The 27,928-nt window shown below is 44.7% G+C and overlaps 1 protein-coding gene across 1 annotated transcript; it reads right to left on the reverse strand.

The window, feature by feature from the left end:
- Positions 1-189: 189 nt before the first annotated feature.
- LOC311132361 (U5 small nuclear ribonucleoprotein 40 kDa protein) lies at positions 190-27,922 on the reverse strand. Its single transcript, XM_084165614.1, has 9 exons — positions 27,825-27,922; positions 22,077-22,170; positions 21,689-21,854; positions 20,865-20,987; positions 4,345-4,465; positions 2,888-2,970; positions 2,667-2,728; positions 2,442-2,545; positions 190-2,315 (listed from the first exon to the last, which is right to left on the reverse strand). The coding sequence occupies exons 1-9, from the start codon at positions 27,916-27,918 to the stop codon at positions 2,266-2,268; spliced, it is 897 nt and encodes a 298-aa protein (XP_084021740.1). The 5' UTR covers positions 27,919-27,922; the 3' UTR covers positions 190-2,265.
- Between the last annotated feature and the right edge of the window lie 6 nt (positions 27,923-27,928).

A 27,928-nucleotide genomic window follows, 5' to 3' on the forward strand; every position in this document is an offset into this window, starting at 1 on the left:
TGGCAAAGGACTCAAATCTAGGGAAAAAAACGTTTGTGGGCGTGGCATTTGGCCGGTGCAATGAGTTTGGGTAGCCAGGCAAATGTTCTGGTCTTTTGTGGTGGAAAACTGAGCGGGTCGAGCGTAACGCATCAACCCGGTTACCCATAAATAGACAGGCTAGAAATGTTTTAACACTGACTTTTTTTTGGGTGAAGCTTGCATTTAATTGCCACTCACTGTTGCACACAACAATCTTCCATTCCCGCTGTCACAAGGGGATTTATGGCTGATTTAAGATTAAATTGTCAACCCTGTTACTTTATTTGGCAGGGTAAGTAATTCTGCGAAACACTATCATTCCACTATTACAGCAGATATATTATGGACATTTTCTGAAATTACAATGCAAAAATAACATGTAATCCTATGTGTAGCACCTTCAATAGGCACTTACTATAGTCATTCTATTTGTTTAACCTCTTGAGATGGGAAAATTAGTTTTTTGTGAAGTTGAACATGTGCACTTTACAGAATCATTGGTGGAACGACCCTTTAAAAAAATAAAAAATAAACAGAATATGGCAGAACAATATTTTTCCCAGATGTAATTTATTCAGATCAAAAAATAAAAAATAAAACACAGGTGTTGGTTGTTGTGACTGGACATTCTAAACTAAATCAGTCTTTTGAGGTTGTTACTAAATAAACAGAAGCATAGAAAAGTACTGATCATTCACACAGGGGAGGGGCTGCATCCATACACACAAGGCTCCAGGTCAGAACATACAGTCGTCGTCAAAAGTTGAGAATGACACAAATATTCATTTTCACAAAGTCTGCTGCCTCAGTTTTTATGATGGCAATTTGCATATACTCCAGAATGTTATGAAGAGTGATCATATGAATTGCAATTAATTGCAAAGTCCCTCTTTGCCATGAAAATGAACTTAATCCCCAAAAAACATTTCCACTGCATTTCAGCACTGCCACAAAAGGACCAGCTGCTATCATGTCAGTGATTCTCTCGTTAACGCAGGTGAGTGTTGACGAGGACAAGGCTGGAGATCACTCTGTCATGCTGATTGAGTTAGAATTGCTTTGCACAAAAAGGGCTTCACAGGCAAGGATATTGCTGCTAGTAAGATTGCACCTAAATCAACCATTTATCGGATCATCAAGAACTTCAAGGAGAGAGGTTCCATTGTTGTGAAGAAGGCTTCAGGGCGCCCAAGAAAGTCCAGCAAGCGCCAGGACCGTCTCCTAAAGTTGATTCAGCTGTGGGATCGGGGCACCACCAGTGCAGAGCTTGCTCAGGAATGGCAGCAGGCAGGTGTGAGTGCATCTGCACGCTCAGTGAGGCGAATACTTTTGGAGGATGGCCTGGTGTCAAGAAGGGCAGCGAGGAAGCCACTTCTCTCCGGGAAAAACATCAGGGACAGACTGATATTCTGCAAAAGGTACAGGGATTGGACTGCTGAGGACTGGGGTAAAGTCATTTTCTCTGATGAATCCCCTTTCCGATTGTTTGGGGCATCCGGAAAACACCTTGTCCGGAGAAGACAAGGTGAGCGCTACCATCAGTCCTGTGTCATGCCAACAGTAAAGCATCCTGAGACCATTCATGTGTGGGGTTGCTTCTCAGCCAAGGGAGTGGGATCACTCACAATTTTGCCTAAGAACACAGCCATGAATAAAGAATGGTACCAACACATCCTCCGAGAGCAACTTCTCCCAACCATCCAATAACAGTTTGGTGACAAACAATGCCTTTTCCAGCATGATGGAGCACCTTGCCATAAGGCAAAAGTGATAACTAAGTGGCTCGGGGAACAAAACATCAACAATTTGGGTCCATGGCCAGGAAACTCCCCAGACCTTAATCCCATTGAGAACTTGTTGTCAATCCTCAAGAGGACAAACAAAACCCCACAAATTCTGACAAACTCCAAACATTAATTATGCAAGAATGGGCTGCCATCAGTCAGGATGTGGCCCAGAAGTTAATTGACAGCATGCCAGGGCGGATTGCAGAGGTCTTGAAAAAGAAGGGGCAACACTGCAAATATTGACTCTTCGCATAAACTTAATGTCATTGTCAATAAAAGCATTTGACACTTATGGAATGCTTGTAATTATACTTCAGTATACCATAGCAACATCTGACAAAAATATCTCATAACACTGAAGCAGCGAACTTTGTGAAGACCAATACTGTACACACTCACACTACATGCTCATACGTAAAAACACACACACACTTTCTCTCTAACACACACGACAGTCCTACTGAATCTCTCCCATGTAGAGTCTCTTGTCACTGGCGCCAGAGAGGACTGTGGGAAAGGAAACAAAACACTATTAGAGAACAAGCGAGAGGATGGAAAAAAAGATTAAACGCTCAATGGAAAAAAGCAATAGAAAGACACAGGGAGAAGGTGATTAGCCAGTAGTCCTCTCACCAATAGGCTCCTCGGGATGGAAGGCGACCTCGTTGACTGACCCAGCATGGCCTGGCAGCTTGTACAGGATCCTACGAGAGGTGGTGTCCCACACATACACAAACCTGGACACACACACACACACACAGCTTATAAAAGGATAATACAAGAGTTGATTGGTGCCTTTTTGGGGGGGGGGGGTTTGTATTGCTGTGTGTGTGTGTGTGTGTGTGCGCGCTCTCTCACCTGTCGGCTGAGCCTGCGGCAATCTTGCTGCCGTCAGCGGACCAGGAACACCTCAGAAGGTTCTGCGGACAAAGCAGAAACAAGTTTATTAACATGATATAGCAGGCCACTAGGCTTACAAACATGACACTCGCACGAACATTGACACTCGCACTGAAAGTCTCTTCAGTTCCAAAATCAAAACACTTGAATCTCATACTCCGATCAAGTCTTAAATTTACCTTCTCAAAGTTGTGAATGTTCCCCTGGAATATCTTCACACACCTCTCCTTAGGAGCGAACGGACGGACGTCCCAAATACGCACTACGGGACAACACACACATTAGTACATAATATAACAATATCATATATTGTACGCGTGTACAAATGCATACACACACTGGTGCACTTCACAAAATAGATGGCATCATGAGGAAGGACAATGATGTGGATATATTGAAGCAACATTCTCAAGACATCAGTCAGGAAGTTAAAGCTTGGTCGCAAATGGGTCTTCCAAATGGACAATGACCCCAAGCATACTTCCAAAGTTGTGGAAAAATGGCTTAAGGATGACAAAGTCAAGGTATTGGAGTGGCCATCACAAAGCCCTGACCTCAATCCTATAGAAAATTTGTGGGCAGAACTGAAAAAGCGTGTGCGAGCAAGGAGGCCTACAAACCTGACTCAGTTACACCAGCTCTGTCAGGAGGAATGGGCCAAAATTCACCCAACTTATTGTGGAAGGCTACCCGAAACATTTGACCCAAGTTATACAATTTAAAGGCAATGCTACCAAATACTAATTGAGTGTATGTAAACTTCTGACCCACTGAGAATGTGATGAAAGAAATAAAAGCTGAAATAAATCATTCTCTCTACTATTATTCTGACATTTCACATTCTTAAAATAAAGTGGTGATCCTAACTGATCTAAGACGATGAATATTTACTAGGATTAAATGTCAGGAATTGTGAAAAACTGAGTTTAAATGTATTTGGCTAAGGTGTATGTAAACTTCCGACTTCAACTGTATGTATTCTTATTTCCATTCCTTACTTAGATTTGTGTGTATTGGGTATAAGTTGTGAAATTGTTAGATATTACTTGTTAGATATTACTGAACTGTCGGAGCTAGAAGCACAAGCATTTTGCTACACCCAAAATAACATCTGCTAAACACGTGTATGTGACAAATAACATTTGATTTGACTGATGGTTGCTGATAATGGGCCTCTGTAAGCCTATGTAGATATTCCATTCAAAATCAGCCATTTCCAGCTACAATAGCCATTTACAACATTAACAATGTCTACACTGTATTTCTGGTCAATTTGATGTTATTTTTTAATGGACAAAAAAATGATTTTCTTTCGAAAACAAGGACATTTCTAAGTGAACCTAAACTTTTTGAACGGTAGTGTAAATGTTGAGCGGCTTCACTGCAGGTAGATTGTATTTTTTAATATTCAATATAAAAACATTAAATAAATATATAATATACTCCATTTAGCAGACACTTTTATCCAAAGCGACTTACAGTCATGGGTGCATACATTTCTCGTATAGGTGCCCTCAGCGAGAATCCAACCCACGACCCTTGGCATTATGAACGCCATACCCTAAGTAACCGAGCCACATTGGACAACACTCAAGTACTGAAAACCACACACAATCTTGCTCGTTCACACACTGACCTGTGTTGTCCATGGAGTTGGAGAGGAGGTAGGATCCCTCTGAGCTGAGGCAGAGTCCAGTCAGAGAATCACCATGACCATGCATACTATAGATCATCTTATTCTGCCTCAGGTCCCACACCTGCACTCACCTCACACAGAGAGAGAGAGAGAGAGAGAGAGGAAGTAAGTTATTCACTGTCTGACGGTGCAACAGTCTAGTAGGATCTGGTCTCTCTTTTCACGCATTATTCTGAAGGTACGTACGGGACGTAACCTAATGTAAAATGGAGTAACACACGAGAGCTCACTGGCACACAGACTAACACACAGAAATAGATTGATGGGGGGAGAGAGAGAGGGAGATAGGGGAGAGAGAGCGAATCAGTGCAATACCACAAAGATGAGAGTGGGGGGTAAAATATGTACACAAGAAAATGTGTGAGTGAGCAGGGGCATTATTTGAGGATGGAGGGATAGTGGGCATTCTTTAATGACCTGAAACAGCTTTTCCCTGCAACCCATAATCATTATGCCTAATTCTATGTCAAAAATATGTATATTTTTCTGGATAGGTTATCTAAGCATACCTCTTTACCTGTTCAATTGTCATTTTAATAAAATGATGCACATTTATTCTTTAAGAACTTTTATACCAGAGGAGCTTAGTACAACTTCCACACTGGTATACACTATCATAACCCAATAATTAAAAACATTTAAGTATTTTTCTTAAGTCTAGCAACTTTGCCAACAGTCATGCCAGCTAAGATACTTAGATAAGCTACTCTAACTAGATTTACAGCCTGAAATGGCTTGGTAGCTAGTTATGAGGTTGGGAACCTATCTAGCTGGCTAGCTAAAACCAACTTCATAAAATTGCTAGGTGGTTATACTAAAAGTTAAACATTTTAGTTGTATTTATTAAATCAAGAAGGAATCAATAGGCTAAATGCTGTGTGTGTGTCCACTTGACACCGCTCCATGGACTTTGGAAAGGGGGGGGGGTGCGCGTCCAGTCAGCTTGCCCTCTCCGCAAAATATCATTGAAATAAAAAAAACTGGACAAATCTGAGGGGGCGCGTGCCCTTGTGCCCCCTATGGGCATCCCAAACCACCCCCTCTCCCCTACCAACTTGCTCGGTGGACCCTCCGTTGTCACGTTGCTGATGAAACTCAGAGGGTGACTTCCAGAGAGTGGCGGGATCACTAAACCCATCAACTTCGGGACACACTACTGACTTCAATGATCTAATTCATGTTCCACTTGTAAATAATGCAATGCAGAGGGGAAGGGGGTACAATTTGGGATTCAGCCAATAACTAAGAAATAGACTCAATGTGATGGAGAGAGAGCGAGACAGAGCGAGAGACAGAGCGAGAGACAGAGCGCGAGACACAGAGACAGAGCGAGAGACAGACAGCGAGAGACAGACAGAGCGTGAGACACAGAGACAGAGCGAGAGACAGACAGCGAGAGACAGACAGAGCGAGAGACACAGAGAGAGCGAGAGACAGACAGCGAGAGACAGACAGAGCACGAGACACAGAGACAGAGCGAGAGACACAGAGACAGAGCGAGAGACAGACAGCGAGAGACAGACAGAGCGCGAGACACAGAGACAGAGCGAGAGACACAGAGACAGAGCGAGAGACAGACAGCGAGAGACAGACAGAGCGCGAGACACAGAGACAGAGCGAGAGACAGACAGCGAGAGACAGACAGCGAGAGACAGAGACACAGCGAGAGAGAGACAGAGGGAGAGAGAGACAGAGGGAGAGGGGGTACTTATTGTTATCTCAGGGAATTAGACCAAAGTTCTTCATTGGTACAAAATATATAGAGTACTGCACACACTACAATTACTGAGGTTTAAAAATAAGCTCAACTGGACACCTTAATGATGCAGTGAACGAACTGAGAGAAAGCACGCAGGGCATTCTACATTACTAAAAAACAAATTCAAATTGAAATACCTATTAAAATTAGGCTAAAACTAATTGAATGTGTCATTGAACCAATTGCACTTTATGGCAGTGAGGTGTGGGGTCCACTTGCAAAACAAGATTTCACCCAACGGGACAAACACCCCATTGAAACCTTGCATGCAGAGTTCTGTAAGATTCTCCTACATGTCCAGAGGAAAACTACGAACAATGCATGCAGGGCAGAATTAGGCCAATATCCACTAATAATAAAAACAAAAAAAATAGCAATTAAGTTTTGGAAACATCTAAAATACAGTGACCCCCTCTAATATCATACCCAAGCCCTGCAATGCCAAGAGCTGAGCAAAGAAAAGAGTCCCCTCATCCAGCTGGTCCTGGGGCTGAGTTCATGAACCTGTTCTACTAATACACTGAAGCCTCAGGACCAAAACATCCAATCAATCAGAATAAACCAAATTACAACACAGTCAAAACAAAACTACATTATCTATTGGGAAGCACACGCACAAAGCAAAATACAGTGCTATCTGGCCCTAAATCGACAGTACACCATGGCTAACTATTTGACCATGATCACTGATCAAAATCTTAGAAAAACCTTGACAAAGTACAGGCTCAGTGAGTACAGCCTTGCCTTTGAGAAGGGTAGACAGAGGAAAGGCTGTGCAACCACTGCACCACAGCAGAACCTGAGACAGAGCTGCATTTCCTGACAAAATGTTAAAAAAATATAAAACTGTGTCATTTCCCCAAATTTGAAACAGTTTTTCAAGGTTTCAAAGACCTCTGATGAGGATAGGCTACCCTTCCTGTTGGGGGAGGACTGAGGCTACCCGTCCTGTTGGGGGAGGACTCAGGCTACCCGTCCTGTTGGGGGAGGACTGAGGCTACCCTTCCTGTTGGGGGAGGACTGAGGCTACCCGTCCTGTTGGGGGAGGACTTAGAGAGCTGTGGTTGGCAGCACACTACATTGCTGCCTGCCATAAGATGAGGGACAGTGTCTGACAGACCAACCAACTGTCCTCTATATTGTTATTGTTCAATGGTTATTGTTGTTGCTGTTGTCCCATTGACAACATTGATTATTATTAATATTAATAATTATGTTAATATTGTAAATCTCCAAAGTAAGCTTTGGCAATATGTACATTGTTACATCATGCCAATAAAGTACATTCAATTGAGAGAGAGAGACAGAGAGAGAGACCGAGACAGCGAGAGAGAGACAGCGACAGAGACATAGAGAGCTAGAGAGAGAGCTAGACATAGAGAGAGAGCTAGACATAGAGAGAGAGCTAGAGAGAGAGACAGAGCGAGACAGAGACAGAGCGAGACAGAGAGAGACAGAGCGAGACAGAGAGAGACAGAGCGAGACAGAGAGAGACAGAGCGAGACAGAGAGAGACAGAGCGAGACATAGAGAGAGAGCGAGACATAGAGAGAGAGCGAGACAGAGAGACAGAGCGAGACAGAGAGACAGAGCGAGACAGAGAGAGACAGAGCGAGACAGAGCTAGACAGAGCTAGACAGAGCGAGACATAGAGAGACAGAGCGAGACATAGAGAGACAGAGCGAGACCCAGAGACAGACCGAGAGAGACAGAGCGAGACCCAGAGACAGAGACAACAGATGGCAGGAGGATGACAGAGAGAAAGGGATAGGTGACAGATGGCAGGAGGATGACAGGGAGAAAGGGATAGGTGACAGATGGCAGGAGGAAGACAGGGAGAAAGGGATAGGTGACAGATGGCAGGAGGAAGACAGGGAGAAAGGGATAGGTGACAGATGGCAGGAGGAAGACAGGGAGAAAGGGATAGGTGACAGATGGCAGGAGGAAGACAGGGAGAAAGGGATAGGTGACAGATGGCAGGAGGAAGACAGGGAGAAAGGGATAGGTGACAGATGGCAGGAGGAAGACAGGGAGAAAGGGATAGGTGACAGATGGCAGGAGGAAGACAGGAAAGGGAGAAAGGGATAGGTGACAGATGGCAGGAGGAAGACAGGAAAGGGAGAAAGGGATAGGTGACAGATGGCAGGAGGAAGACAGGAAAGGGAGAAAGGGATAGGTGACAGATGGCAGGAGGATGACAGGGAGAAAGGGATAGGTGACAGATGGCAGGAGGATGACAGGGAGAAAGGGATAGGTGACAGATGGCAGGAGGAAGACAGGGAGAAAGGGATAGGTGACAGATGGCAGGAGGAAGACAGGGAGAAAGGGATAGGTGACAGATGGCAGGAGGAAGACAGGGAGAAAGGGATAGGTGACAGATGGCAGGAGGAAGACAGGGAGAAAGGGATAGGTGACAGATGGCAGGAGGAAGACAGGGAGAAAGGGATAGGTGACAGATGGCAGGAGGAAGAGAGGAGAGGGAGAAAGGGATAGGTGACAGATGGCAGGAGGAAGACAGGAAAGGGAGAAAGGGATAGGTGACAGATGGCAGGAGGAAGACAGGGAGAAAGGGATAGGTGACAGATGGCAGGAGGAAGACAGGGAGAAAGGGATAGGTGACAGATGGCAGGAGGAAGACAGGGAGAAAGGGATAGGTGACAGATGGCAGGAGGAAGAGAGGAGATGTGCCTGTAACTATGGAAAGACTGCTTGGTTCTGCATGTAGAGAGGCATCTCGTCTACCTCCATTTCTCCTTCTGTACATGGTTAAAGTTACATAGATGTGGAGACTAATGTGTTCACAGACAAGAGACATCGCTCTACCGCTCATCCCTCTCCTTTCTGTAAATAAACTAAGGGTCACCATCTGAGTCTAGAATCTAGAGTTTAGTGTTTTTTTGTTTAAAACAACTCATTCACCGACTCAATGATTTGAATTCCATTTCGTTTTCCTAGAGATAAAGCCAATATTCTACATAGTTTAGCACAGAAAAGATGGTCATGAACTACAATGACCATAATCCATTGCGCGCCTACTTGTCCGGTCTGTGTGGGGGCAAACACGGACACTGAAAAAAGAAAACTAGAAGAACGTGCGATCGAGAGGGATGCAGAGCCCTTGCTTCATGAGGCGTCTCTACCTGAAAATACACGAACTAAGTCAGGGCTTCCTAAACCGTTTCACTCAGCTCCTCCATCCAGCATTGGGAAACATCACGCACCTCCCTGCGCACGCACCACGTCTAGCTCTATGGGCACAAGCACTGTTCAAGACACAAACTGTTCACACCCCTCTTGTTGGTGCAGAGAAAATTGTGCCGTTTTAAAGCGCATTTTCTTGCAATTCTATACATTTTTGCCATTTCTAATGTTTATTAATGTGATATTTGAGTGACTCAAACATGACAACAAAATCTATGGGCTGGAAAAACGTTAGCCGACATGGGCCAGATGATCCGGACAAGTTATAAACAGCTCTCTAAGGTATACAACGACTGACAAGACAAGAGGAAAACTGATGAGTCACTACCCAATTTAGAAATGTCTCTAAGTTGAAAGCCGGACTGAGTTCCCGCGCCGAGCCCCCGCCCCCCCCCCAGTTTGGGAACCACTGATCTAAGTGATTGATAGTTGGTATTCAGCAGTCATAAAAGTATGCCTTATTTACTTTGAAGAACTACTAAAATAGTGATGTAGTCAGACAGCACAGGCAACAGCTCTATAGAGGTGAGATGATGACTTGGAATTAAATAATAACGCAGTCAAATAAAACAAATGTAATATACACATCAACTGAAATATTTTATTGAAGTAAAGTAATGTGAATAACTGCTGGTTAATAAGTGATAAGCAGTAAATGGGCAGTCACTACAATCATAGGACTTTTAATTAATTGTTTTATTCTGTGTTGCTACAGCATTCAACCCACATAATGCATAAATCGACACCCGTGATTATTTTTGAAAGAATCTAACCGAAACCGATGTCAAAAAAGCACTAATCCCTCAGCACTACTAGAATCTTTTCTAACCTTCTCAGAAAGAACCCTGGCAGGACTGATACATCACTAACACTCTGATTGGGCCAACCAGGCCTCATGAAACTCAGCTTCAATTAATTACAATGAGAATAAAGAATAAGGGGACTAAAACAGTAAACTGGAGGTCCCATTCAAAACTAACAAACCATTAATCAAATTACAAATGAAACAAGCTGATATCAAACAAAGACAATCAGAGTACACCGTGTGCAACTGTGGAACCGTCGGACTGTGACAGTGTTGAAATAACTGAACAGTCCATCCTCTCTGAAGTGGAAGGGAGGTTTTTTGGAAGGACAAAAAGCTTTGCCGTTTATGAAGTAGTAATGGTTTCAAAAAAGCGATATGTCAGCACCCTAACCTTGCTGATGCAAGCAGACTAATAAAATAACGAAAATGTAGCACATATTTCTAACAATATTTTTTTTTAAATCAAAAAAGACCTCCAAGGACACATGCAGCAATATACACAGAGTATACAAAACATTAAGAACACCTATTTCCATGACTGACCATGTGAACCCAGGTGTAAGCTATGATCCCTTATTGATGTCACTTGTTAAATCCACTTCAATCAGGAGGAGACCGATTAAAGAAGGATTTTTAAACCTTGAGACAATTGAGACATGGATTGTGTATGTGTGCCATTCAGAGGGTGAATGGGCAAGACAATCATTTTAAGTGCCTTTGAACAGGGTATGGAAGTAGGTGCCAGGCATACCGGTTTGTGTCAAGAACTGCAACGCTGCTGGGTTTTTCACGGTCAACAGTTTCCCTTGTGTATCAAGAATGGTCCACCACCCAAAGGACATCCAGACAAATTGACACAACATGGGCCAGCATCCCTGTGGAACACTTTGGACACCTTGTAGAGTCCCATGCCCCGACGCATTGAGGCTGTTCTGAGGGAAAAGGGGGGGGCTTTTTTGCCGACATTTACTGACACGGCCATATTCAACGGGTGTTGAGCGTTCGTAAATTCATCAGTTATTCTGCGCTCTGGCACACTCAGGCGAGAGTGCTCTGAAATCGGAGTAGATAGCCAGAGTGAATTTACGAACGCACCCTCATTGCACATACTCTTTATGACAAAAGGGTCTGTGACATATGGGGGTTCCAGAATCACACTTGTTGATATCTCGTGCTGGAACACTGATAGAATAATTTGGTAATTGCTAATTATTACACTCCACTTTATGAAATGTGTTAGAATCCTGAGACTATAATCTAATAATGTGTGTGTGTGTGTGTGTAGGACCAGTAAAGATTATGACATTGTGTTACTATTTAGCAATTTGAGTAGGAGTTAGACCAGACAACAAAGGACAAGGAGAACTGGCTACAGACAACTGAGAAACCAAGATAAAGGGGCCTCCCAATTTAGGGAGGAGAGAAACGGCTAGGCTTGGAAGTGTGTGTGTGTGTGTATGTATGTGTGTGTGTGTGTATGCATGTGTGTGTGTGTGTGTGTGTTTGTGTATGTGTGTGTGTGTGTCCTGATGGTCAGGAGAGCAGTTTTCCAGTGGAAAACTACAGCCCGCCTAAAGAGGGGTGGGATTTTTCCTCTGACGTGTGCGTATAAAAAATATTGTACGATCATTTTGTTTCAGAGCGCTCTCATGAATAAATATGCTGACCATTGCAGGATTGAGTCTTTGTTTAATTTATTTCAACTAAGAGATTTACAACCTTTTGGGAATTATTCGGCTTCAACCATTGAGATAACAAAATTCTCGTGACAAACACTCATTTGGCTCGCATGCAAGGTATCTATCAAACTACTCTACTGAGAAGATATCAGCATGTCAAATGTGTTAAACCTTGTCTTCAAACATCGACCCAAGGGCACCTCTGGCCTCCTTGTGGGTGATTTCCATATTGCACACCAACGAGCATACGCTGTTCCGGAAATTCAGTCCATAAGCACCAGTCCACTCAATTAAGGTCTGCAGGGACCAGAAAACCCAATGATCATTGGGATACGCCTACATATAAACTTTTACCATCAAAAGGATGCACAGTCTGCCTTGGACAATCTGAAAATGGGAAAGAATCAACGGAAGACCAATGCGAATCATGAGGAATCAACGACATCCGTCACTGAGGAAGAGAGGCGTTGAGAATATTGATAAGTCTATTATCAGCCAAGCACAAGAGGTCATGTTTTACGTGTTCTGAGATATTTCGGTCCTCCAAGACTGTTTGTGGGTATGATTATGGTCACGACACAACCCAGGACGCTGCAGGACGAGCCAAGATATTGAATGGTAAGAAGATGGCTGAAGAAAGAGTGACTATCGAACCCTTCAAATCTCATGAACAGCGAGAGGCTGAATTTGGATCCAGGACAAAATAGTTCACCAATCACCAATGTGCACATCAAGAACATTGGCGACAACCTGCAATAATTTTTGTCAAAGTATGGTGGGTTTCTGCCAGATGTGTCTAGTGTAGCCTACTGGTATGTGATCTTATGTTTCGTGCCGGTTTAGTCGGCCTTATTATTGAGTTGAGGATGATTCTGTCCACGTCAGGTCCAGAGAGTCAGGGTCATGATTGATCACAGCAGGACGGCCAGAAGATTCGGCTTCCTCAGTTTAAAGAGGCCTGAAGATGCACAGAAGGTGAGAGAGAGAGATCCCATCCATTATTGTCACTGTCTAGATGTGTTATAGAGCTCAGAGTCTAGGAGCCCAATATCACTGTAGTGCATCTGACCTCCTCAGGCTGTGGATCAGATGAATGGGAAGGAGGTGAACAGGCTGTGGATCCATGTTGGCAGAAGAAATACGAGCGCCAGACGGTGTTGAAACGCAGGTCCACAGAGTCAACCCTGTACGTAAAGAATCTGGATGATAGCTAGGACGATCGTTGTCTCCAGAATGATTTGCCGCTTCGGAACCATCATTAGCGCCAAGGTGATGACGGAGTGCCGCCGAAACAAAGGTTTTAGATTTGTGGCCTTCTCCTCCGCTGAGGACGCCACCAGGGCTTTGAGGGACGTGAACGGCCACATTGTGACCAATAAGCTGCTATTAGTGGCTCCAACAGCACGAGTATCTGAAGAACCGCCACCTGCAGCGGATTGCTAGCGTCATGGCCTCGCCCAACCCAGTTTTCAAACTCAACCAGCCTGAACCTGCCATTCAACAAGCCTTGAACCCTCCTGTGCTCAACACCCACCAGCTGACTGGTCCAGAATATACCAGTCATGCATCCATGCATCATGAGCGCCTCGTCCTCACAGGTGTCTCACAGGATGATCCCTCAGACTATGGGTGAGTATATCTGAGGAAGCCGAATCTTCTGGCCGTCCCGCTGTGATCAACCATGACCCTGACTCAATATAATGGCGCCGGAGAAGATGGCTGCTGTTTTACGGGCTCCTAACCAATTGCGCTATTTTGTGTGTTTTTTCACGATATTTGTAATATATATACAGTGGGGGAAAAAAGTATTTAGTCAGCCACCAATTGTGCAAGTTCTCCCACTTAAAAAGATGAGAGAGGCCTGTAATTTTCATCATAGGTACACGTCAACTATGACAGACAAAATGAGAAAAACGAATCCAGAAAATCACATTGTAGGATTTTTTATGAATTTATTTGCAAATTATGGTGGAAAATAAGTATTTGGTCACCTACAAACAAGCAAGATTTCTGGCTCTCACAGACCTGTAACTTCTTCTTTAAGAGGCTCCTCTGTCCTCCACTCGTTACCTGTATTAATGACACCTGTTTGAACTTGTTATCAGTATAAAAGACCCCTGTCCACAACCTCAAACAGTCACACTCCAAACTCCACTATGGCCAAGACCAAAGAGCTGTCAAAGGACACCAGAAACAAAATTGTAGACCTGCACCAGGCTGGGAAGACTGAATCTGCAATAGGTAAGCAGCTTGGTTTGAAGAAATCAACTGTGGGAGCATTTATTAGGAAATGGACGACATACAAGACCACTGATAATCTCCCTCGATCTGGGGCTCCACGCAAGATCTCACCCCGTGGGGTCAAAATGATCACAAGAATGGTGAGCAAAAATCCCAGAACCACACGGGGGGACCTAGTGAATGACCTGTAGAGAGCTGGGACCAAAGTAACGAAGCCTACCATCAGTAACACACTACGCCGCCAGGGACTCAAATCCTGCAGTGCCAGACGTGTCCCCCTGCTTAAGCCAGTACATGTCCAGGCCTGTCTGAAGTTTGCTAGAGTGCATTTGGATGATCCAGAAGAGGATTGGGAGAATGTCATATGGTCAGATGAAACCAAAATAGAACTTTTTGGTAAAAACTCAACTCGTCGTGTTTGGAGGACAAAGAATGCTGACTTGCATCCAAAGAACACCATACCTACTGTGAAGCATGGGGGTGGAAACATCATGCTTTGGGGCTGTTTTTCTGCAAAGGGACCAGGACGACTGATCCGTGTAAAGGAAAGAATGAATGGGGCCATGTATCGTGAGATTTTGAGTGAAAACCTCCTTCCATCAGTAAGGGCATTGAAGATGAAACGTGGCTGGGTCTTTCAGCATGACAATGATCCCAAACACACCGCCCGGGCAACGAAGGAGTGGCTTTGTAAGAAGCATTTCAAGGTCCAGGAGTGGCCTAGCCAGTCTCCAGATCTCAACCCCATAGAAAATCTTTGGAGGAAGTTGAAAGTCTGTGTTGCCCAGCGATAGCCCCAAAACATCACTGCTCTAGAGGAGATCTGCATGGAGGAATGGGCCAAAATACCAGCAACAGTGTGTGAAAACCTTGTGAAGACTTACAGAAAACGTTTGACCTGTGTCATTGCCAGCAAAGGGTATATAACAAAGTATTGAGAAACTTTTGTTATTGACCAAATACTTATTTTCCACCATAATTTGCAAATAAATTCATAAAAAATCCTACAATGTGACTTTCTGGATTTTTTTCCGTCATTTTGTCTGTCATAGTTGACGTGTACCTATGATGAAAATTACAGGCCTCTCTCATCTTTTTAAGTGGGAGAACTTGCACATTTGGTGGCTGACTAAATACTTGTTTCCCCCACTGTATATATATATATATTTTAATTATTTTGTACATAATGTTTCTGTCTCTTATGACCGAAAAGAGCTTCTGGATATCAGAACAGCGATTACTCACCTCGAACTGGACAAATGTTTTTCTTTAACGAGTCGGACGCGAAGGATTGTTGGATACACTGCACTGTTGGAGCTAGAAACACAAGAATTTCGCTACACCCACAATAACATCTGCTAAACATGTGTATGTGACAAATAAAATTTGATTTGAATAAACTGGATGAGCTCCATTCAAGACAATCCTACCAACGGGACATTAAAAACTGTAATATCTTATGTTTCACCGAGTCGTAGCTGAACGACGACATGGATAATATACAGTTGGCTGACTTTTCCCGTGCATCGGCAAGACAGAACAGCTGCCTCCGGTAAGACAAGGGGTGGCGATCTGTGTCTATTTGTCAAAAACAGTTGGTGCGCAAAATCAAATATGAAGGTTTTATTCTCCTGAGGTAGAGTATCTCATGATAAGCTGTAAACCACACTATTTACCAAGAGAGTTTTCATCTATATGTTTCGTAGCTGTCTATTTACCACCACAAACCAACGCTGGCACTAAGACTACACTCAACGAGCTGTATGAAGCCATAAGCAAACAATAAAATGCTCATCCAGAGGTGGCGCTCCTAGTGGCCGGGGACTTTAATGCAGGGAAACCTAAATCCATTTTACCTCATTTCTACCAGCATGTTACATGTGCAACAAGAGGGGAAAAAAACTCTAGACCTCCTTTGCTCCACACACAGAGACGGGTACAAAGCTCTCCCTCGCCCTCCATTTAGAAAATCTGACCATAATTATATCCTCCTGATTCCTGCTTACAAGCAAAAACTAAAGCAGGAAGTACCAGTGACTCGTTCAATATGGAATGGTCAGATGAAGCGGATCCTAAGCTACAGGACTGTTTTGCTAGCACAGACTGGAGTATGTTCCGGGACTCATCCGATGGCATTGAGGAGTACACCACATCAGTCACTGGCTTCATAAATAAGTGCATCGATGACATTGTCCCCACAGTGACCGTACATACCCCAAACAAAAGCCATGGATTACAGGCATCATCTGTCCTGAGCTAAAGGGTGGAGCTGCCGCTTTCAAGGAGCGGGACTCTAACCCGGACGCTTATAAGAAATCCCGCTATGCCCTCCGACGAACCATCAAACAGGCAAAGCGTCAATACAGGACTAAGATTGAATCCTCCTACACTGGCTCCGACGCTCGTCGGATGTGGCAGGGCTTGCAAACTGTTACGGACTACAAAGGAAAGCCCAGCAACAAACTGCCCAGTGACACAAGCCTACCAGACGAGCTAAATGACTTCTATGTGCTTCGAGGCAAGCAACACTGAAGCATGCATGAGAGCACCAGATGTTCCGGACGACAGTGTGATCACGCTCGCCGTAGCTGATGTGAGTAAGACTTTTAAACAGGTCAACATTCAGAAGGCCGCAGGGCCAGACGGATTACCAGGACGTGTACTCCGAGCATGCGCTGACCAACTGGCAAGTGTCTTCACTGACATTTTCATCATGTCCCTGGCAGAATCTGTAATACCTACATGTTTCAAGCAGACCACCAGTCCCTGTGCCCAAGAATACCAAGGTAATCTGCCTAAATGACTACCGACCCGTAGCACTCACGTCTGTCGCCATGAAGTGCTTTGAAAGGCAGGTCATGGCTCACAACACAATCATCCTAGAAACCCTAGACCCACTCCAATTTGCATACCGCCCCAACAGATCCACAGATGACGCAATGTCTAATGCCCTCAACACTACCCTTTCCCACCTGGACGAAAGGAACACCTACGTGAGAATGCTGTTCATTGACTACAGCTCAGCGTTCAACACCATAGTGCCCTCAAAGCTCATCACTAAGCTAAGGACCCTGGGACTAAACACCTCCCTCTGCAACTGGATCCTGGACTTCCTGACGGGCTGCCCCCAGGGGGTAAGGGTAGACAACATATCCGCCACGCTGATCCTCAACACTTGGGCCCCTCAGGGGTGCGTGCTCAGTCCCCTCATGACTGCATGGCCAGGCACGACTCCAACACCATCATTAAGTTTGCTGACAACACAACGGTGGTAGGCCTGATCACCGACAACGATGAGACAGCCTATAGGGAGGAGGTCAGAGACCTGAAAGTGTGGTGCCAGGACAACAACCTCTCCCTCAACATGATCAAGGCAAAGGAGATGATTGTGGACTACAGGAAAAGGAGGGCCAAGCACGCTCCCTTCTCATTGACAGGACTGTAGTGGAGCAGGTAGAGAGCTTCAAGTTCCTTGGTGTAAACATCACCAACAAATGATAATGGTCCAAACACACCAAGACAGTCGTGAAGAGGGCATGAAAACGCCTATTTCCCCTGTCAGGAGACTGAAAAGATTTGGCATGGGTCCTAAGATCCTCAAAGTTATCCAACTGGACCATCGACAGCATCCTGACTGGTTGCATCACCGCCTGGTATGGCAACTGCTCGGCCTCCGACCGCAAGGCGCTACAGAGGGTAGTTCGTGTCAGAGGAAGGCCCTAAAAATTGCCCAAGACTCAAGCCACCCTAGTCATACAGTGCATTCTGAAAATATTCCGACCCTTGACTTTTTCCACAGTTACGTTACAGCGTGTTCTAAAATGGATTAAATTACTTTTTTTCCTCATCAATCTACACACAATACCACATAATGCCAAAGCAAAAACATGTTCAGAAATGTTTGCTAATTTATAAAAACATCACTTATTTACATAAGTATTCAGACCCTTTGCTATGAGACTCGAAATTGAGCTCAGGTGCATCCTGTTTCCATTGATCATCCTTGAGATGTTTCTACAACTTGATTGGAGTCCACCTGCGGTAAATTCAATTGATTGGATATGATTTGGAAAGGCACACACCTATCTATATAAGGTCCCACAGTTGACAGTACATGTCAGAGCAAAAACCAAGCCATGAGGTGGAAGGAATTGTCCGTAGAGCTCCGAGACAAGATTATGTCGAGGCACAGATCTGGGGAAGGGCAGCAAAAAATGTCTGCAGCATTGAAGGTCCCCAAGAACACAGTGACCTCCATCATTCTTAAATGGAAGAAGTTTGGAACCACCAAGACTCTTCCTAAAGCTGGTAATCAGGGAGGTGACCAAGAACCCGATGGTCATTTTGACATGGCTCCAGAGTTTCTCTGTGAAGATGGGAGAATCTTCCAGAAGGACAACCATCTCTGCAGCACTCCACCAATTAGGCCTTCATGGTAGAGTGGCCAGATGGAAGCCACTCCTCAGTAAAAGGCACATGACAGCCCGCTTGGAGTTTGCCAAAAGTCATCTAAAGACTCTCATACCATGAGAAACAAGATTCTCTGGTCTGATGAAACCAAGATTAAACTCTTTGGCCTGAATGCCAAGCGTCACATCTGGAGGAAACCTGGCACCATCCCTACGGTGAAGCATGGTGGTGGCAGCATCATGCTGTGGGGATGTTTTTCAGCGACAGGGACTGGGAGATAGTCAGGATCGAGGGAAAGATGAACAGAGCAAAGTACAGAGAGATCCTTGATGAAAACCTGCTCCAGATCGCTCAGGACCTCAGACTGGGGCAAAGACAACGCAGGAGTGGCTTCGGGACAAGTCTCTCAATGTCCTTGAGTGGCCCAGCCAGAGCGAACATCTCTGGAGAGAACTGAAAATAGCTGTGAAGCAACACTCCCCATCCAACCTGACAGCGCTTGAGAGGATCTGCATAGAAGAATGAGAGAAACTCCCCAAATACAGCTGTGCCAAGCTTGTAGCGTCATACCCAAGAAGACTCGAGGCTGTAATCGCTGCCAAAGGTGCTTCAACAAAGTACTGAGTAAAGTGTCTGAATACTTATGTAAATGTGATATTTCAGTTGTTTTGTTTTTTATAAAATGTACAAAAATGTCTAAAAAACTGTTTTTGCTTTGTCATTATGGGGTATTGTGTGTTGATTGATGAGGGGAAAAAACAATGTAATCCCATTTTAATTAGAATAAGGCTGTAACGTAACAAAATGTGGGAAAAGTCAAGGGGTCTGAATACTTTCCGAATGCACTGTAGACTGTTCTCTCTGCTACCGCACTGCAAGCAGTACCGGAGCGCCAAGTCTAGGTCCAAAAGGCTTCTGAACAGCTTCTACCCCCAAGCCATTAGACTGCTGAACAGCTTCTACCCCCAAGCCATTAGACTGCTGAACAGCTTCTACCCCCAAGCCATTAGACTGCTGAACAGCTTCTACCCCCAAGCCATTAGACTGCTGAACAGCTTCTACCCCCAAGCCATTAGACTGCTGAACAGCTTCTACCCCCAAGCCATTAGACTGCTGAACAGCTTCTACCCCCAAGCCATAAGACTCCTGAACAGCTTACCAGGACTATTTGCATTAAACCCCCCCCCCCTTTCGTTTTTTTTACACTGCCACTCGCTGTTTATTATCCATTAACTATGCTGTCCCTTTTCCCCTACCTACATGTACACTACCAGTCAGACGTTTAGACACACCTGCTCATTCAAGGGTTTTTCTTTATTTTTTACATTGTAGAATAATAGTGAAGACATCAAAACTATGAAATAACACATATGGAATCATGAAGTAACCAAAAAAAAAAAGTGTTAAACAAATCAAAATATATTTTAAGATTTTTCAAATAGCCACCCCTTTGCCTTGATGACAGCTTTGCACACTCTTGGCATGTGTTATTTCATAGTGTTGATGTCTCACTATTATTCTACAATGTAGAAAATAGTCACACCCCCCCCCCCCAGGCCCTGCGTGCCAAAGTGGAGGAAGAAGCCGCTGTCTACGAAGTCCACCTGACAGCCAGTTTCAGGGAAACTAGAGACAACTTTTTAAAAAAGAATTTCAGAAAAAGCCTTGGAAAATAATAATAATATGCCATTTAGCAGACGCTTTTATCCAAAGCGACTTACAGTCATTCGTGCATACATTTTTGTGTATGGGTGGTCCCGGGGATATGCAGTTGCTTTAAGTGAATACATGATTGCCTCTCTCTGGTTTAAAATAAGGTTAAGTTGAAGGTCAAGGTTGAAGAGTTGTAGGAGCTGGATGTATAAAGGTCAGTAGTGGTTTGGGAGTGTGCATGTATGCTTGCTAATGTGCTTTAGTGTTAACGTGCGTGTGCATGTCCATTTGTCTGTTCCCATATAGCCCTAGTCCGACAGCAGTTTGGTCCTGTAGTCACTCCTCCACTCCCTGTAACCTTCTGCACAACTGATTATCCCTGTCCATCACCTGTCCTGTGAGCTCACCGTCTCCATTACACAGCCACCACCTGATCAATAATCCCATTAGAATTCTTAATAGCCTTTTATTTGTTTGGGTTGAGTTCTGATGGAGCGTGCCATTCCATGATTCATTCATAATTCATCTGGACTAGCTTGATTGATCTTTCAATGTGGTGAATCCAAAATGCACACAGTCGCTCTGGGTTCATGGTTATAGAGGTTGAATGAGGTGCCATGATGTCATGGCGTATGACACAGTAGCCACGCCTCTCCCTCTCCCACAAACACACATCAGCTACACACACACACACACACACACACGTGTACCTTGATGTCGTTGTCGATGCCTCCAGACAGGATCTGGTCGCTGGTGTCGTTGAATGTGACGGCCAACACCTGGTAGGTGTTCTGGAATGTATGGACCGCCCCCTTCTTACGGATGTCCCACAGCTACAACACACACATAACTTCCTGATGTCCCACAGCTACAACACACATATAACTTCCTGATGTCCCACAGCTACAACACACATATAACTTCCTGATGTCCCACAGCTACAACACACATATAACTTCCTGATGTCCCACAGTTACAACACACATATAACTTCCTGATGTCCCACAGTTACAACACATATATAACTTCCTGATGTCCCACAGTTACAACACACATATAACTTCCTGATGTCCCACAGCTACAACACACATATAACTTCCTGATGTCCCACAGCTACAACACACATATAACTTCCTGATGTCCCACAGCTACAACACACATATAACTTCCTGATGTCCCACAGCTACAACACACATATAACTTCCTGATGTCCCACAGTTACAACAGCAGTCAACCAACACTCACAGGTTGTGCGGGGTAGGCTTTAGTTCCAGCCCAACATTAACACATTTACATTTGAGTCATTTAGCAGACGCTCTTATCCAGAGCGACTTACAGTTAGTGCATTCATCTTAAGATAGCTAGTTGAGATAAGCAAATATCACTGTCGGTCAATTATTTACTGTTCCTCAAAGCAGCTTTCAATTAATATATCAGTTAAATCAGGTGTCTTTGTACTAGGCTGGAACTGCAGCCTGCACACCCAGGTTGCTGTCTGGGACCAGGGTTGAACGACATCGGTCGCCATGGTTACCTTGACGGTTCCGTCGTCGCTGCCGGTACAGACGAGCTGAGGCCCGCGGCGAGCAGGATAGCAGGAGTTAACGAAGGAGGTGTGGCCTTTCAGACGCTTGATCCTCTCGCCCGTTTCACTGTCCCACACTCCCACAGTCTTATCTGTGCTGGCACTGAACAGCAGGCTACACACAGGGACAGGGCCAGAAAACACACGTCATATTGTCCCCAACATGTTGTCAACAACAATAACAATAACCGTCACACAACATCACATTTTTCCTGACCTGAGCGAGTGTGTTGTGTGTGTGTGTTGTGTTGTGTGTGTTGTGTGTGTGTTGTGTGTGTGTGTGTGTTTTGTGTGTGTGTTGTGTGTGTGTGTGTGTGTGTGTGCGTGTATAGCCTACCTGCCGTCTGTGTTGTAGTGAAGCTCCATCACAGCTCCACTGTGTCCTTTCAGGGTGGCAAAGTTATCACAGTCCCCGTACACATTCCACATCACTGTAGAGAGAGAGAGGGAGATGGATAAGTTATCACAGTCCCCGTACACATTCCACATCACTGTAGAGAGAGGGAGATGGATAAGTTATCACAGTCCCCGTACACATTCCACATCACTGTAGAGAGAGAGAGGGAGATGGATAGGTTATCACAGTCCCCGTACACATTCCACATCACTGTAGAGAGAGAGAGGGAGATGGATAAGTTATCACAGTCCCCGTACACATTCCACATCACTGTAGAGAGAGAGAGGGAGATGGATAGGTTATCACAGTCCCTGTACACATTCCACATCACTGTAGAGAGAGAGGGAGATGGATAGGTTATCACAGTCCCCGTACACATTCCACATCACTGTAGAGAGAGAGAGGGAGATGGATAGGTTATCACAGTCCCCATACACATTCCACATCACTGTAGAGAGAGAGGGAGATGGATAGGTTATCACAGTCCCCGTACACATTCCACATCACTGTAGAGAGAGAGAGGGAGATGGATAGGTTATCACAGTCCCCGTACACATTCCACATCACTGTAGAGAGAGAGAGGGAGATGGATAGGTTATCACAGTCCCCGTACACATTCCACATCACTGTAGAGAGAGAGGGAGATGGATAGGTTATCACAGTCCCCGTACACATTCCACATCACTGTAGAGAGAGATGGATAGGTTATCACAGTCCCCGTACACATTCCACATCACTGTAGAGAGAGAGGGAGATGGATAGGTTATCACAGTCCCCGTACACATTCCACATCACTGTAGAGAGAGATGGATAGGTTATCACAGTCCCCGTACACATTCCACATCACTGTAGAGAGAGAGGGAGATGGATAGGTTATCACAGTCCCCGTACACATTCCACATCACTGTAGAGAGAGAGGGAGATGGATAGGTTATCACAGTCCCCGTACACATTCCACATCACTGTAGAGAGAGAGAGGGAGATGGATAGGTTATCACAGTCCCCGTACACATTCCACATCACTGTAGAGAGAGAAGGAGATGGATAGGTTATCACAGTCCCCGTACACATTCCACATCACTGTAGAGAGAGAGAGGGAGATGGATAGGTTATCACAGTCCCCGTACACATTCCACATCACTGTAGAGAGAGAGGGAGATGGATAGGTTATCACAGTCCCCGTACACATTCCACATCACTGTAGAGAGAGAGAGGGAGATGGATAGGTTATCACAGTCCCCGTACACATTCCACATCACTGTAGAGAGAGAGAGGGAGATGGATAGGTTATCACAGTCCCCGTACACATTCCACATCACTGTAGAGAGAGGGAGATGGATAAGTTATCACAGTCCCCATACACATTCCACATCACTGTAGAGAGAGATGGATAGGTTATCACAGTCCCCGTACACATTCCACATCACTGTAGAGAGAGAGGGAGATGGATAGGTTATCACAGTCCCCGTACACATTCCACATCACTGTAGAGAGAGAGAGGGAGATGGATAAGTTATCACAGTCCCCGTACACATTCCACATCACTGTAGAGAGAGAGAGGGAGATGGATAGGTTATCACAGTCCCCGTACACATTCCACATCACTGTAGAGAGAGAGGGAGATGGATAGGTTATCACAGTCCCCGTACACATTCCACATCACTGTAGAGAGAGAAGGAGATGGATAGGTTATCACAGTCCCCGTACACATTCCACATCACTGTAGAGAGAGAGAGGGAGATGGATAAGTTATCACAGTCCCCGTACACATTCCACATCACTGTAGAGAGAGAGAGGGAGATGGATAAGTTATCACAGTCCCCGTACACATTCCACATCACTGTAGAGAGAGAGAGGGAGATGGATAAGTTATCACAGTCCCCGTACACATTCCACATCACTGTAGAGAGAGAGAGGGAGATGGATAGGTTATCACAGTCCCCATACACATTCCACATCACTGTAGAGAGAGAGGGAGATGGATAAGTTATCACAGTCCCCGTACACATTCCACATCACTGTAGAGAGAGAGGGAGATGGATAAGTTATCACAGTCCCCGTACACATTCCACATCACTGTAGAGAGAGAGAGGGAGATGGATAAGTTATCACAGTCCCCGTACACATTCCACATCACTGTAGAGAGAGAGAGGGAGATGGATAAGTTATCACAGTCCCCGTACACATTCCACATCACTGTAGAGAGAGAGAGGGAGATGGATAAGTTATCACAGTCCCCGTACACATTCCACATCACTGTAGAGAGAGAGAGGGAGATGGATAGGTTATCACAGTCCCCGTACACATTCCACATCACTGTAGAGAGAGAGGGAGATGGATAAGTTATCACAGTCCCCGTACACATTCCACATCACTGTAGAGAGAGATAAGGAGATGGATAAGTTATCACAGTCCCCGTACACATTCCACATCACTGTAGAGAGAGAGAGGGAGATGGATAGGTTATCACAGTCCCCGTACACATTCCACATCACTGTAGAGAGAGAGGGAGATGGATAGGTTATCACAGTCCCCGTACACATTCCACATCACTGTAGAGAGAGAGGGGGAGATGGATAAGTTATCACAGTCCCCGTACACATTCCACATCACTGTAGAGAGAGAGAGGGAGATGGATAAGTTATCACAGTCCCCGTACACATTCCACATCACTGTAGAGAGAGAGGGAGATGGATAGGTTATCACAGTCCCCGTACACATTCCACATCACTGTAGAGAGAGAGAGGGAGATGGATAAGTTATCACAGTCCCCGTACACATTCTACATCACTGTAGAGAGAGAGAGGGAGATGGATAAGTTATCACAGTCCCCGTACACATTCCACATCACTGTAGAGAGAGAGAGGGAGATGGATAAGTTATCACAGTCCCCGTACACATTCCACATCACTGTAGAGAGAGAGAGGGAGATGGATAGGTTATCACAGTCCCCGTACACATTCCACATCACTGTAGAGAGAGAGAGGGAGATGGATAAGTTATCACAGTCCCCGTACACATTCCACATCACTGTAGAGAGAGAGGGAGATGGATAGGTTATCACAGTCCCCGTACACATTCCACATCACTGTAGAGAGAGAGGGAGATGGATAGGTTATCACAGTCCCCGTACACATTCCACATCACTGTAGAGAGAGAGAAGGAGATGGAGAGAGATAAGATAGAGATGGATGAGTGTTGTTGCCAACTAGTCAAGTGAGCGAGAGTATGGTGTGTGTGTGTATTTATAATATGTACGTTAGGTATGGGCATTTGAAATAATTTCACATTCAAATAAAATCATGACATTTTTTTCAGATATCCATATATTCGAAATACATGTGTTAAAAAATCATTTTTTTTTAAACTTGGGAACTGGCTTGCTGCGCACAACTTGGGAGAGAAGTGCTGCTCTGCTTGTATCAGTGTCCACAGGGGCCTTTGAGTTTGACACGGGGGGGGGAGAGAAGTGCTGCTCTGCTTGTATCAGTGTCCACAGGGGCCTTTGAGTTTGACACGGGGGGAGAGAGAGAGACAGACAGAGAGAGAGTTGCCCTAGTTAGACTAACTTGTAGATGCTATAGGTTATCCATCATTCCATCTGGTAGTGCCCGTTTTGACCACATTAAATCAATATAAAGAAGCTAGCTAAGACAGCCAGTTTTGTTAGCCAGCTAGCTAGCTTTGCTACCTAGGCTCAAATTGAGGCTATTTTCCTGCACTTCCCGTCCTTGTCTACAACAACTCCATTCAGATTAAACAACAGCCTACCTGTTGGTTGATCATTGTAGCCTACTCCTTTAACTAACTTAAATTACGTAATTTTAATTCCGTCTTGCATTAATTAGAGATCTCCCACCTTGCTTGCTACCCATGGAGCCACTGAATGTAGACAGCACCACTTTGATTGGCCGAGAATAACAACAAACGCGTGAAACCCGTGTAGGCCTGTCTTTTTATGGGGCACACATCATAAACTAGCTACATTTAAAAGTTGTTGTTGTTTTTCAAATGTCATATATGCTTAAATGTAGCGCTGTGGAAAGAATTAAGAGACCACTGCAAAATTATCAGTTTCTCTGGTTTTACTATTTATAGGTATGTGTTTGGGTAAAAATAACATTTTTGTTTTATTCTATAAACTACTGACAACATTTCTCCCAAATTCCAAATAAAAATATTGTCATTTAGAGCATTTATTTGCAGAAAATGACAACTGGTCAAAATAACAGACCTTGAATAATGCAAAGAAAAGTTCATGTTCATTTTTAAACAACACAATAGTAATGTTTTAACTTAGGAAGTTCAGAAATCAATATTTGGTGGAATAACCCTGATTTTCAATCACAGCTTTCATGCGTCTTGGCATGCTCTCCCCCAGTCTTTCACGTTGATGTTGGGTGACTTTATGCCACTCCTGGCGCAAAAATTCAAGCAGCTCGGCTTTGTTTGATGGCTTGTGACCATCCATCTTCCTCTTGATCCCATTCCAGAAGTTTTCAATGGGGTTCAGGTCTGGAGATTGGGCTGGCCATGACAGGGTCTTGATCTGGTGGTCCTCCATCCACACCTTGATTGACCTGGCTGTGGCATGGCGCATTGTCCTGCTGGAAAAACCAATCCTCAGAGTTGGGGAACAATGTCAGAGCAAAAGGATGCAAGTTTTCTTCCAGGACAACCTTGTACGTGGCTTGATTCATGCATCCTTCAGAAAGACAAATCTGCCCGATTCCAGCCTTGCTGAAGCACCCCCAGATCATCACCGATCCTCCACCAAATTTCACAGTGGGTGCGCAACACTGTGGCGTGTAGGCCTCTCCAGGTCTCCGTCTAACCATTAGACGACCAGGTGTTGGGCAAAGCTGAAAATTGGACTCATCTGATAAGATGACCTTACTCCAGTCCTCTACGGTCCAATCCTTATGGTCTTTTGCAAACCTCAGCCTGGCTCTTCTTTGCTTCTCATTGATGAATGGCTTTTTTTCTAGCTTTGCACGACTTCAGCCCTGCCCCTAGGAGCCTGTTTCGAACCGTCCTCGCCGTGCACTTCACCCCAGCTGCCATTTGCCATTCTTTTTGTAGGTCACTTGATGTCATCCTACAGTTGTTGAGTGACATTCGAATGAGTTGGCGGTCATCCCGGTCAGTAGAGAGTCATTTTCGCCCTCTGCCGGTCTGTAGCTTTGTTGTCCCCAATGTCTGCTGCTTGACCTTGTTCTTATGAACCGCTGTCTTTGAAATTTTAAGGATGGAAGCAACCTGACGCTCACTGTATCCCTCTGCCAGTAAAGCCAGAATTGAACCCTTCTTTTCCTCACTCAAAACTTTCCTTTTCAACTCTTTTGGCATGGTCTATAGTTATTTTTTGATTAATATTACTTTTGAGGTACTATTAGCACTGTTTTTGCCATCCAGCTGGTCCTATTGCAAGAGGATAGTGATGACCACAGCAGTGGTTTTTATACTTTCCCTTGTTAAATAAGATTTGGTTCATGTGATCACCTAATCAGTACCTAATTCAGTAGAATGAGGTGTGCCTGTGTTGGAATTCAACAGACACTGGAATGGAATGACTGTCGTACATGTAGAGATGCTGATTTAAGAAAAATTTGCAGTGGTCTCTTAATTTTTTCCAGAGCTGTATGTATGTATATATATATATATATATAAAGTAAGTGTATAACTTACAGATGAGCCGGTCATAGCCAGAGGAGGCCAGTGTGGCCCCGTTAGGATGGAACTTGCAGCAGTAGACCTCCCCCTCATGGCCACACATCAACATGATGGGAGCC

This window comes from Coregonus lavaretus (genome assembly GCF_964263955.1).
Source record: "Coregonus lavaretus genome assembly, chromosome: 7".
In the NCBI taxonomy this organism is placed as follows: Eukaryota; Metazoa; Chordata; class Actinopteri; order Salmoniformes; family Salmonidae; genus Coregonus; species Coregonus lavaretus.